This window comes from Sinocyclocheilus grahami, unplaced genomic scaffold (genome assembly GCF_001515645.1).
Source record: "Sinocyclocheilus grahami isolate Dianchi unplaced genomic scaffold, SAMN03320097.WGS_v1.1 scaffold587.1, whole genome shotgun sequence".
NCBI classification, from domain to species: domain Eukaryota; kingdom Metazoa; phylum Chordata; class Actinopteri; order Cypriniformes; family Cyprinidae; genus Sinocyclocheilus; species Sinocyclocheilus grahami.
The window spans coordinates 1,004,615-1,015,195 of NW_015505766.1; the positions used below are offsets into that span (position 1 = coordinate 1,004,615).

General features: G+C 41.1%; 2 protein-coding genes across 2 annotated transcripts in view; one reads left to right on the plus strand and one right to left on the minus strand.

Annotated features, from left to right (window-relative positions):
• The window catches only part of LOC107556999 (nuclear receptor coactivator 7-like), a 29,272-nt gene extending 23,715 nt beyond the window's left edge, over positions 1 to 5,557 (plus strand). The window contains exons 10-14 of the mRNA XM_016240280.1: positions 3,388 to 3,559; positions 3,644 to 3,791; positions 3,880 to 4,002; positions 5,210 to 5,362; positions 5,450 to 5,557. Of these exons, the coding sequence (XP_016095766.1) occupies positions 3,388 to 3,559; positions 3,644 to 3,791; positions 3,880 to 4,002; positions 5,210 to 5,362; positions 5,450 to 5,557 (704 nt within the window). The remainder of the gene's footprint in view (positions 1 to 3,387; positions 3,560 to 3,643; positions 3,792 to 3,879; positions 4,003 to 5,209; positions 5,363 to 5,449) is intronic.
• Positions 5,558 to 8,890: 3,333 nt separating this feature from the next.
• The window catches only part of LOC107557006 (interferon regulatory factor 4-like), a 6,450-nt gene continuing 4,759 nt past the window's right edge, over positions 8,891 to 10,581 (minus strand). The window contains exons 7-8 of the mRNA XM_016240287.1: positions 9,210 to 9,316; positions 8,891 to 9,120 (exon numbers count right to left, since the gene is read on the minus strand). Of these exons, the coding sequence (XP_016095773.1) occupies positions 8,953 to 9,120; positions 9,210 to 9,316 (275 nt within the window). The 3' untranslated portion in view covers positions 8,891 to 8,952. The remainder of the gene's footprint in view (positions 9,121 to 9,209; positions 9,317 to 10,581) is intronic.

The following is a 10,581-nucleotide window of genomic DNA, read 5'->3' on the forward strand; positions in this document are numbered from 1 at the left end:
AAAAGTTCAAAAGTTTGGGATCAGTAAGACTTGTAATGTTTTTTAAAGAAGTCTTTTATGTTCATCAAGGCTGCATTTATTTGATTAAAAATGCAGTAATCTTGCAAAATGTTATTACAATATGAAATAATGGTTTCTCTTTTAATATCCTTTAAAATATCATTTATTTCTGTGATGCAAAGCTGAATTTCCATCATCATTACTCCAGTATAAAGTGTCACATGATCTTCAGAAATCATTCTAATATGCTGATTTATTATTAGAATTATCAACAGTTGTGCTGCACAATAATTTTTTGGAAACTGATACTTTTTTCAGGATTCTTTGTTGTTAAAAATTTAAAAAGAACAGCATTTATTCAAAATATAAATCTTTTCTAACAATATAAATCTTTGCTATCACTTCTTAACAATTTAACACATCCTCGCTGAATAAAAGTTTTAATTTCTTTAAAAAAAAGAAAGAATAAAAATGTACCGACCCCAAACTTTTGAACGGTAGTGTATATTGTTAGAAAAAAATTCAATTTTAAATAAATGCTGTTCTTTTTAACTTTTTATTCATCAAAGAATCCTGAAAAAAATATCACCGGTTCCAAAAAAATATGACGCAGCAACAGTTTCCAGCTCTGATAATAAATCAGCATATTATTATGATTTCTGAAGATCATGTGACACTGAAGACTGGAGTAATGATGCTGAAAATACAGCTGCGCATCACAGAAATAAATTAGATTTTAATGTATATTAAAATAGAAAAACGTTATTTTACATTATAATAATATTTCACAATATTACATTTTTTCTTGTATTTTTGATCAAATAAATGCAGCCTTGATTAGCAAAAGAGACTCCTGTAAAAAACATAAAAAATCGTTCTGATCCCAAACTTTTGAATGGCAGTGTGTGTGTATATATATATATATATATATATGTATACAGCGCTCGACATTAATGCTTGTCCGCTTGTTCAGGACAGTGGATTTTGTGAAGGGGCAAGTGAAAGAGAATTTTAATTGCTCGAATGGACAGGTAACCTGATTAAAACGTCAATAACAAACAATAACTAGGGCAGCACCGAAACTTTGGTGAGAATGATTCTGATTTTATTACTTTCAGTGTAAACAGTGATTGATGATGGATGATGTATTGACAGTATCGAGGCTCGCACAGACTGTCTGACTCGCGGAGAAATCAGAACTAATAAGCGCAACAGCACACACAAAGAAACAAAGAGGAACAGACATACAGCGGTAGAAAAAATAGATTAATATTCTATATAATATATGATACAGGTAAGCAACATCACAGACCAAGAGTGATGTTTTCCCGACTATCAGCACGATTGCAAATGTGCCATTGATTTTATACAACAGTAGTGCAATAAACAAGTAGTTAATATTAACTGACTTACATTTTAGACACAGTATTGACCGTTTTTGCTAACGAAATAGTTCTAAGCAAAGCCGCAGCAGAACAGTCGCGCATCTCTGAGCAACACACAACAATGTTTCCTTACTGAATTATTCAGCATTTTTGAACGAATCGAGTGAGTCAATGATTCACTGAGCCGTTCATAAAGACTTGCTTAATTTATTGAATGAATCAGCAATTTGAACGAATCAGTTGAATCAATGACTCAATCATTAAGACCTACTAGTGCTTTGGTTTCATATTTAAAAGTATCATTGCATTTTTCCAACATTTCATATTTGTATGTTTAAAAAAGTAAAACATTAATCTTATAACATTGTTTATGCATTTACTATTTTACTGTGTAAATGCATTTATGGAACCTCTTATTTTCATTAAACAGTGAGTAAATACATCTAAATGGCACTTTTGATGAAGCTTCTGTGTGAGTTTGTTGATACTGATTTCATTTTAATGGTAACAACCATACAGTGTCATAATTTTACTCTGAATGTGTTGATAAAGTAATACCTGATAGAGCACTGATGAGACTATTACTCGCACAAGTGAATGATTGATTTACTTGTCCGAAGGATGAACACATGTCAAGGCTTAAAGGGTTAGTTCACCCAAAAATGAAAATTAGGCTGAGTTTTACTCACCCCTGAGGCATCCTAGGTGTATATGACTTCTTTCAGATGAATCCAGTCGGAGTTACAGTATATAAAAAATTGTCCTGGCTATTTCAAGCTCTATCATTGCAGTCAGTGGGTGTTGCAGTGCTTCAGTCCAAAAGAAGTTAAATAAAAATCGCCCATCCATATAAATAAAAGTGTCTCACATGGCTCCGGGGGGTGAACAAAGGCCTCCTGTAGCGAATCGATGCGTTTTTGTAAGAAAAATATCCATTTTTAAAACGTAATAATCACTTTAATCTAGCTTGCACCAACAGTTGTACACAGAAGCAGCTCCGGGAGCATGAGGTCAGCGTTGCGCATGCGCCGGTGAGTCTCGTGATAACCAACGTTTGTTAACAGGAGCATAGGAAGCAAAGTCCAAAGTCTCCTCTTGGCTTATATCGAAATCCTCTGACATTCTTCTTTACAAATCTTCGTTTTGTACTTCTAATTAGTGACCGTTGTTTTGTTTTGATCTCTCCGCTGCGCTTCCGTGTTCGTCAGTTCTGAGCGGCGCATGCGCAAAGCCGACCTCATACGTCATTCCCCCGGAGCTGCTTCCGTGTACAACAGTGAGCGCAAGCTAGATTAAATTGATTGTTTTAAATATGGATATTTTTCTTACAAAAACACATCGATTCGCTACAGAAGGCCTTTGTTCACAATGTCGAGCCCTTTTTATATATAATAATAAAAAAAAAAAATATTTTTAAATTTTATATAAATTTTTTAAATAATATTTGGTAACAAACATGTTAATATTGTTAATGTTAACCATATTAAAATGGATATAAAACGTAAGAAACATTTGGAATGCTCACAGGGATCTTGAATCTTTGTTGATGTTAGTATGTTGCTAAACATACAGTAAAAAGAGCTTTTTGCAGTGTTTGTGGGATTGCCTTCTCCATGAAGGATATGCGGTTCTGCGTTAAAATTAGCTTGAACATTTGGCCATAACAAGGTGTCAGAGAAGGAATAATCCATAATGTTACGGTAGTTCGGAGCAGAGCTCTAGTGTTCGAGCTCATATGTTTAACGGATGAGGGTTTATCAGGCCTCTCTAGCAGAAGCTGATAATGACATTGGAAAAACAAACAGAGGCTGAACACTTGCATAATTTCCCATATGGCCCTGCAGCAGAGTCAACATGATGCTTCTGTGCCTTGTGCACTTAATGACCAGTGTCTCCTAAATAGAGCAGAACGGTTTTCAGATATTTTTAGCAATTTGTTCTGTAGATCGTCTCGACTAATGAGGCCAGGAGACGCTGAGTTGAGATCTGATCTGATTTACAGACATGCTGCTGTCCAATGAAGAGAAGAGCAAAGCTCCGCCCATGTTCCTCTGCTTTAAGGTGGGGAAACCAATGAGGAAGTCCTTCGCCACTGGTCGGACGTCTAGCCCCGCCCACTCGTACATCGGCAGAGGGCGGCAGCCGGAATATTGGTTTGCTGTGCCTCAAGAGAAGTACGGATGGGCTCCTCAATATGTGAATGGGTTTAATATGAGAGAGTACGCTTCTAAACAAACCTTTCTGCCATTTCTCCAAAGAGTGGACCAACTGTACTCGTTCTTCATCCAGTGGTCTCCAGACACTTATGGGAAAGAGGCTCAGGAGCAGGGCTTTGTGGTCGTGGAGAAAGACGAGCTCACAATGATCGACAACTTCTTCAGTGACCCGGTTCCTCGCAGCTGGGAGGTGAGGAGCATGCGACTCCAGGACACTTGGGAGAAACCGCTAAAAGAATATGGTAAATATGAGGGCTTGGTTTGTTCTTTGTCATCAGATCATCACGATTAATGAGGCCAAGAGACGCCAGAGCTTCAGCTTCGAGGACGAGGAACCTCTAGAGCTTCTTCCTGTTCTGATGGACGCCAGTGCTCTTCTGGAGGACACGCACATTGAGAAGGTCTCCATTGTTTGCTACTTTAAAGGGACAGTTCACCCGAAAAATGAAAATGTGCTGTTCATTTACTCATTCAAGATGTAGGGGACTGTTTTATCTTCAGTAGAACAGTAAAGAAGATTTTTAGCTGAAATCGTGCTCCTTGGTGATTCATAAAATGCAATGGCTGCCGGTTTTTGAGAATAAAAAAAAGCATATCAAGGAAAACAAAATTAATACCCGTGACTCCTTACGATATATTGAGGTCTTATGAAGCGAAACGATCAATCTGTGAAAGAAACTGGACATTATTTACAACTTTATTATCTTTAATCCAGAGCCTCAGGCAAACGAGTGAACCGATTCTTTTCTGAACACCTGGTTCTTTCGGACAGTTTGTTTCAATGAACTGGTTCAGTTCACTAGTTTGTGAATGACGTAATATATACGCAATTATGTTATTAAAGCACCCAATAATGATGTGAAACGTGAATGTTTTACGGCTCATCGGTCTTCAGTCCGAGTCAAACTGTTTCCTCGGTTCAGTGACTGTTGGAGGAACTGAAGCGATGAATCCATTCATTCATCATTGAATCAGATACGCTGCTATTTTGGAGTCCTTTGGCGTCGGAGTGACTGTCAGGCGTCTGAAAGTGAGTTTTGATTGAGTAACTTGTAGATCTGTGCTGCTCGAGCCGCAAACTGTTGCAGGCGATTCAGTCCTATTTGATTTACTGGTTCAACTAGTTCACTAAAAAGAATCAATTCAAAAGAATGATTCATTTGTGAACCAGACATCCCTCTGGACCGTTTGCCTGAGGCTCTGGAGGCTCTACAGGTAATAATGTTGTAAATAATGTTAAGTTTCTTGCACAGACCGATCGTTTCGCTTCATAAGACCTCAATATATCGTCAGGAGCCACAGGGATTCATTTTGTGTTCCTTGATAAGCTTTTTTTTTTATTCTCAAAAACCGGTAGCCATTGGCTTGCATTTTATAAATCACCAATGACCATGGTTTCAGCAAAAAATCTTCTTTACTGTTTTACTGAAGGAAAAAACTCCCCTACATCTTGGATGGCCTGAGGGTGTGTAAATTAACAGCAAATTATAATTTTTGGGTAAACTATTCCTCTAACAACTTAAAATGTTAAGGTCCATTGTGATCTGTTTGGGATTGTGATATTTTAAGTGGTGGTGATTGTGATTTGCTTGACACTCTCCTCTGCAGTTGTCCACTCATTTGCCGGCCCGTGTTCAGGGCTATCCGTGGCGTCTGGTCTACAGTACAGTGGTACACGGAACCAGCCTGAAAACCCTGTACAGGAACCTACTGGAGCTGGACTGCCCTGTGCTGATGGTAATCAAAGACATGGACAAACAGGTACACGCACTACTGTGACCGCTGTTGGTGTACAACTGATGAAACTGGTGTTGCCATGTTAAAAAAACTCGTCATTTTCTCCTGCAGATTTTTGGAGCGTTTTCCACTCACCCTTTCCGAGTGAGTGAGCACTGTTATGGTAGAGGAGAGACCTTCCTCTACAGCTTCTGCCCAGAGATCAAGGTGTGTTTCTGACCTACATAGACTTTAGGGGACAAAATTGCTGTAAAATGTCCTTGCAAACGCCCTAGCAACCACTCAGAAAACATTTGCAACTGCAAAATAATGCCTTATCAACCACTCAGAAGTCTTGGCAACTGCTTAACCTTAGAAACCACTTAGAGAACATTGGCAATCACATAGCAACGCCTTGGCAACATCTTAGAAACTGCTTGGCAACATCCTGGCAACCAGTCAGAACACTGCTGTAATCACCAGGCAACCACTGAGAATACCTTAGCAACTGCCTAGCAACACCTTAGAAACCACTTATGGCGCTTTTCCACTGCGTGGTACGACTCGGCTCGGTACGGCTCAGTTCGGCTCGGCACGGGTTGTGGTTTCACTGCAGTTCAGTACCGCTTTAGAGTGGGCGGGATTATTCACATGTCGTTATAGTTGCGCCGCCTCTACTACCACGACTCCTAAAAAAACTTTTTAATTCCACGTCGCCCCTTCAAGCTCTGGCTGGATCTGCTCCTCTGCTATCAACGAGAGGAACGTCTGTACTTCCGCAACAGACAACAAAACTTTTTGGTTGTTAAAAAAAAGGTGCGCTCATTCAAAACAGTTGCGTTCGATCCTTCGCTGGCTGTGCTGATTTAAATCTAGCGGTTCTTTTGTGTTTGTGTCGCAAGTTCAGTGACGCAGGTAGTGACGATTCTCTCCGGCCAATCCGTGATCAGCAGAGTTTACACGTCACGTTTTGGTAAAGGTACGGTTCACTTGGAAACCCAACCGAGGTGGTACTAAAAAAAGTACCAGGTACTGTACCCAGTGGAAAACCCCCCAAAAGTGAACCATACCGTGCCGTACCATGCAGTGGAAAAGCTCCATTAGAGAACATTGGCAACCACATAGTCTTAACAACCACTCAGAATATCTCAGTAACTGCTTGCCAATGTCCTGTCAACCGATCAGAACACCTTTGCAACTGCCTGCCTAGAAACCACTTAGAGAACATTGGCAATCACGTAGCAACGCTTTGGCAACCATTCAGAACATCTTAGCAACTGCTTGGCAGTGTCCCGGCAACCAATCAGAACACAGCTGTAATCGCCCGGCAACCACCGCGAATACCTTAGCAACTGCCTAGCAACACCTTAGAAACCACTTAGAGAACATTGGCAATCATGTAGCAATGCTTTGGCAACCGATCAGAACATCTTAGCAACTGCTTGTCAATGTCCCAGCAAGTAATTGACAGGTGACCACCCAGAATACCTTAGCAACTGTCTAACAACAACCTAGCAACCAATCAGAACATAGTCCTGGCAACCAGTCAGAACACCTTAGCAACGGCCTGGCAACACCCTAGAAACCACATAGAGAACATTGGCAACAACACAGTCTTAACAACCACTCAAAATTTCTCAGCAACTGCTTGCCAATGTCCTGTCAACCAATCAGAACACCTTTGCAACAACCCAGAACACCTTAGCAGCTGCCTAGCAACACCCTAGAAACCATTTAGAGAACATTGGCAATCATGTAGCAATGCTTTGGCAACCAATCAGAATATCTCAGCAACTGCTTGCCAATGTCCTATCAACCAATCAGAACACGGCTGTAATCGCCAGGCAACCACCAAGAATACCTTAGCAACGGCTTAGCAACAACTTAGAAACCACTTAGAGAACATTGGCAATCATGTAGCAATGCTTTGGCAACCGATCAGAACATCTTAGCAACTGCTTGGCAGTGTCCCAGCAACTATTCAAAACATAGTCCTGGCAACCAGTCAGAACACCTTAGCAACTGCCTGGCAACACCCTGAAAACATTGGCGATCACACAGTCTTAACAACCACTCAGAATATCTCGGCAACTGCTTGCCAATATCTTGTCAACCAATCAGAACACCTTTGCAACCACCTAGAACACATTAGCAACTGCCTAGCAACACCCTAGAAACCATTTAGAGATCATTTGCAACCACATAGCAATGCCTTGGCAGCCACTCAGAACATCTTAGCAACTGCTTGGCAATGTTCTGGCAACCAATATGAACACCTTTACAACCAACAGACAACCACCCAGAATATTTTAGCAACTGCCTAGTAACTCCCTAGAAATTACTTAGAGGACTATAGCAACCTTTATGTAATGCCCTAGTAACCATTTAGAAAATGTTAGCAACTGCGTAGTAACCAGCAACCCACCAGAGCTTGAATCTTGAATCAACCAAAAGGTCCCTAGCAAAAAATAATCAACACACTGGTCAAAAATAAAAAATCTTGCTTTGTCGCACCACAATTGATCGCGTGCGGTGTGAGTAGCTCCATAGGGATCTATTGTTTTGATTCAGGAACGTCATCGCGTCGTACATTTGCATCACTTAATCGTGCTCGGTGTGCAAGGCCCTTAAACCTATTCAATCTTTAAATCTCTGTTCTAATGAAGTATTCAAACCTCATGAGGGCTCAGTACCTTCAAGTGGTCGGAAACATTGGCAACCACACAGTCTCAACAACCACTCAGAATATCTCAGCAACTGCTTGCCAATGTCCTGTCAACCAATCAGAACACAGCTGTAATTGCCAGGCAACCACTGAGAATACCTTAACTACTGCCTAGCAAGACCTTAGAAACCATTTAGAGAACATTGGCAATCATGTAGCAATGCTTTGGCAACCAATCAGAACATCTTAGCAACTGTTTGGCAATGTTCTGGCAACCAATATGAACACCTTTACAACCAACAGACAACCACCCAGATTATTTTAGCAACTGCCTAATAACTCCCTACAAAAATTACTTGGAGGACTATAGCAACCTTTATGTAATGCCCTAGTAACCATTTAGAAAATGGTAGCAACTGCGTAGTACCCAGCAACCCACCAGAGCTTGAATCTTGAATCAACCAAAAGGTCCCTAGCAAAAAATAATCAACACACTGGTCAAAAATTAAAAATCTTGCTTTGTCGCACCACATGATCGCGCGCGGTGTGAGTAGCTCCATAGGGATCTATTGTTTTGATTCAGGAACGTCATTGCGTCGTACATTCGCATCACTTAATCGTGCTCGGTGTGCAAGGCCCTTAAACCTATTCAATCTTTAAATCTCTGCTCTAATGAAGTATTCAAACCTCATGAGGGCTCAGTACCTTCAAGTGACAGTTGTATGTTTGTCTTTAGGTTAATAATAATTGTATGTATATATATATATATATTTATAATAAAATATTTCTGCAATTTTTTCCTTTTTTAATTTATATTGATTGATTGATAGGTTTTCACACTCTGTATTAATGCATTAAGTTGCTAGATGGCTTGGCAACAGTAAACAGCCTATACATAGATTTCGGGTTATTAATATTATTAACTATATATTAAAAATTGGTGTCTTAATGTCTTGTAACTGTTTTGGGGTCACTCTTGTATGAAGTTGCCGTGCGTCTGATGTCCGACAGGATTATCTTGGTGGGTGGGGTAAACCTGCTCAGGGGTCAGAGGACAAAGTTCATGGGTGCTCCTCATGTAGTTCACACCGCCCTGCTGGAGGAGGAGCAGCAGCTGACGGACGAACAGCGGCTCCACCTGTAGGACAGAAGAAGTGACAGCCGTGTCTAGTCATGTGGAGGTGACTGTTGCGTGTCAGAGCAGATGGAGAGGGCAAAGGTCGTTACCTGGACCGTCAGGGGTCTGTTGTCTGCGGAAGGGTCACCGCACTCAAAAAGCAGCTGCACGTGGAAACGCGGAGGAGGACGAGCGTGCAGGAAATAACCCTGGAGCTCTGCAGGAATTAATGCATTATAAACTTAAAGGGTTAGTACACCCAAAAATGAAGATTCTGTCATCATGTACTCATCCTCATGTTCCAAACCCCTGAGACTTTCGTTCATCTTTTGAACACAAATATATTTCTGTCATGACAACTATCGGAGGGATTGGCATGGTAATGTACATGACAATGTTAAATGTATTTGGTCTTGGCGGAATAGATCTGCTACGCTGCTGCTGCGGCAGAGCAAGTACCGAGACTTGTTGCCAATACATCCACAACATGCTGCTGTGAGCATGTAAGAAATACTGCCGCTGCAAATATAACATACATGAAATAACCCCCATATAGCATACATTAATCACCTTGTAGCAGATCTATACAGGTGGAGGATTTCTGAAGCAAGCTGCGACTGTTACTGCAAGCACTAGTCATATATTTGAATGTTGAGCAGCGAGCTCATTGGCTACCGATACAGGAAAGAACCAATCAGCTGTGCCATGTGATAATGATGTCATTAGGTCAGACTGAGTTAGACCTATCGGACTGCGCCATCTAGAGTCTCATGCCAGAACTCTGTATATATTTTTAATGAAACCTGATAGATTTCTGTCCCTCCATTGACAGTCTATGCAATTATCGCCAGTGTTGCCAAGTCCAAGGCTTTTACTGATGTGTGCTTTGATTAATGTTTACTTGTAAATATAGTTTAACAAGCTCTTTATGAACTTTTTGTAGCGTCAAAGTGGTAGTCAAGGTTGCCAGGTCTGCAAAAGAAAATCAGCCCAACTGCTATTCAAAACTAGCCCAATCGTGTTTTTCCGCTCTGTGGAAATAGTGTTCCAGTGGGTGGGGGAGATTGCTTTAAACTGTGGACTAAAAAACAACCCGCAGCAACGGTGTAAAAGTAGCCCAATTTTGCAGTAGCCCCTCACTGGTTGGGCATGGTTGGATCCACATCTAGGGGGTGGAGATGGGTAGATTTAGGGGTGGAGATTGGTGGGTTTAGGGGTGGAGATGGGTAGGTTTAGGGGTGGAGATTGGTGGGTTTAGGGTTAGGGTTAGATTAGGGTTAGGGTTAGGAGACGGATAGGTTTAGGGGTGGAAATTGGTGGGTTTAGGGGTGGAGATTGGTGGGTTTAGGGGTGGAGATTGGTGGGTTTAGGGGTGGTGATGGGTGGGTTTAGGGGTAGAGATGGGTGGGTTTAGGGGTAGAGATGGGTGGGTTTAGGGGTGGAGGTGGGGGGGTTTAGGGGTGAAGAGGGGGGGGTTTAGGG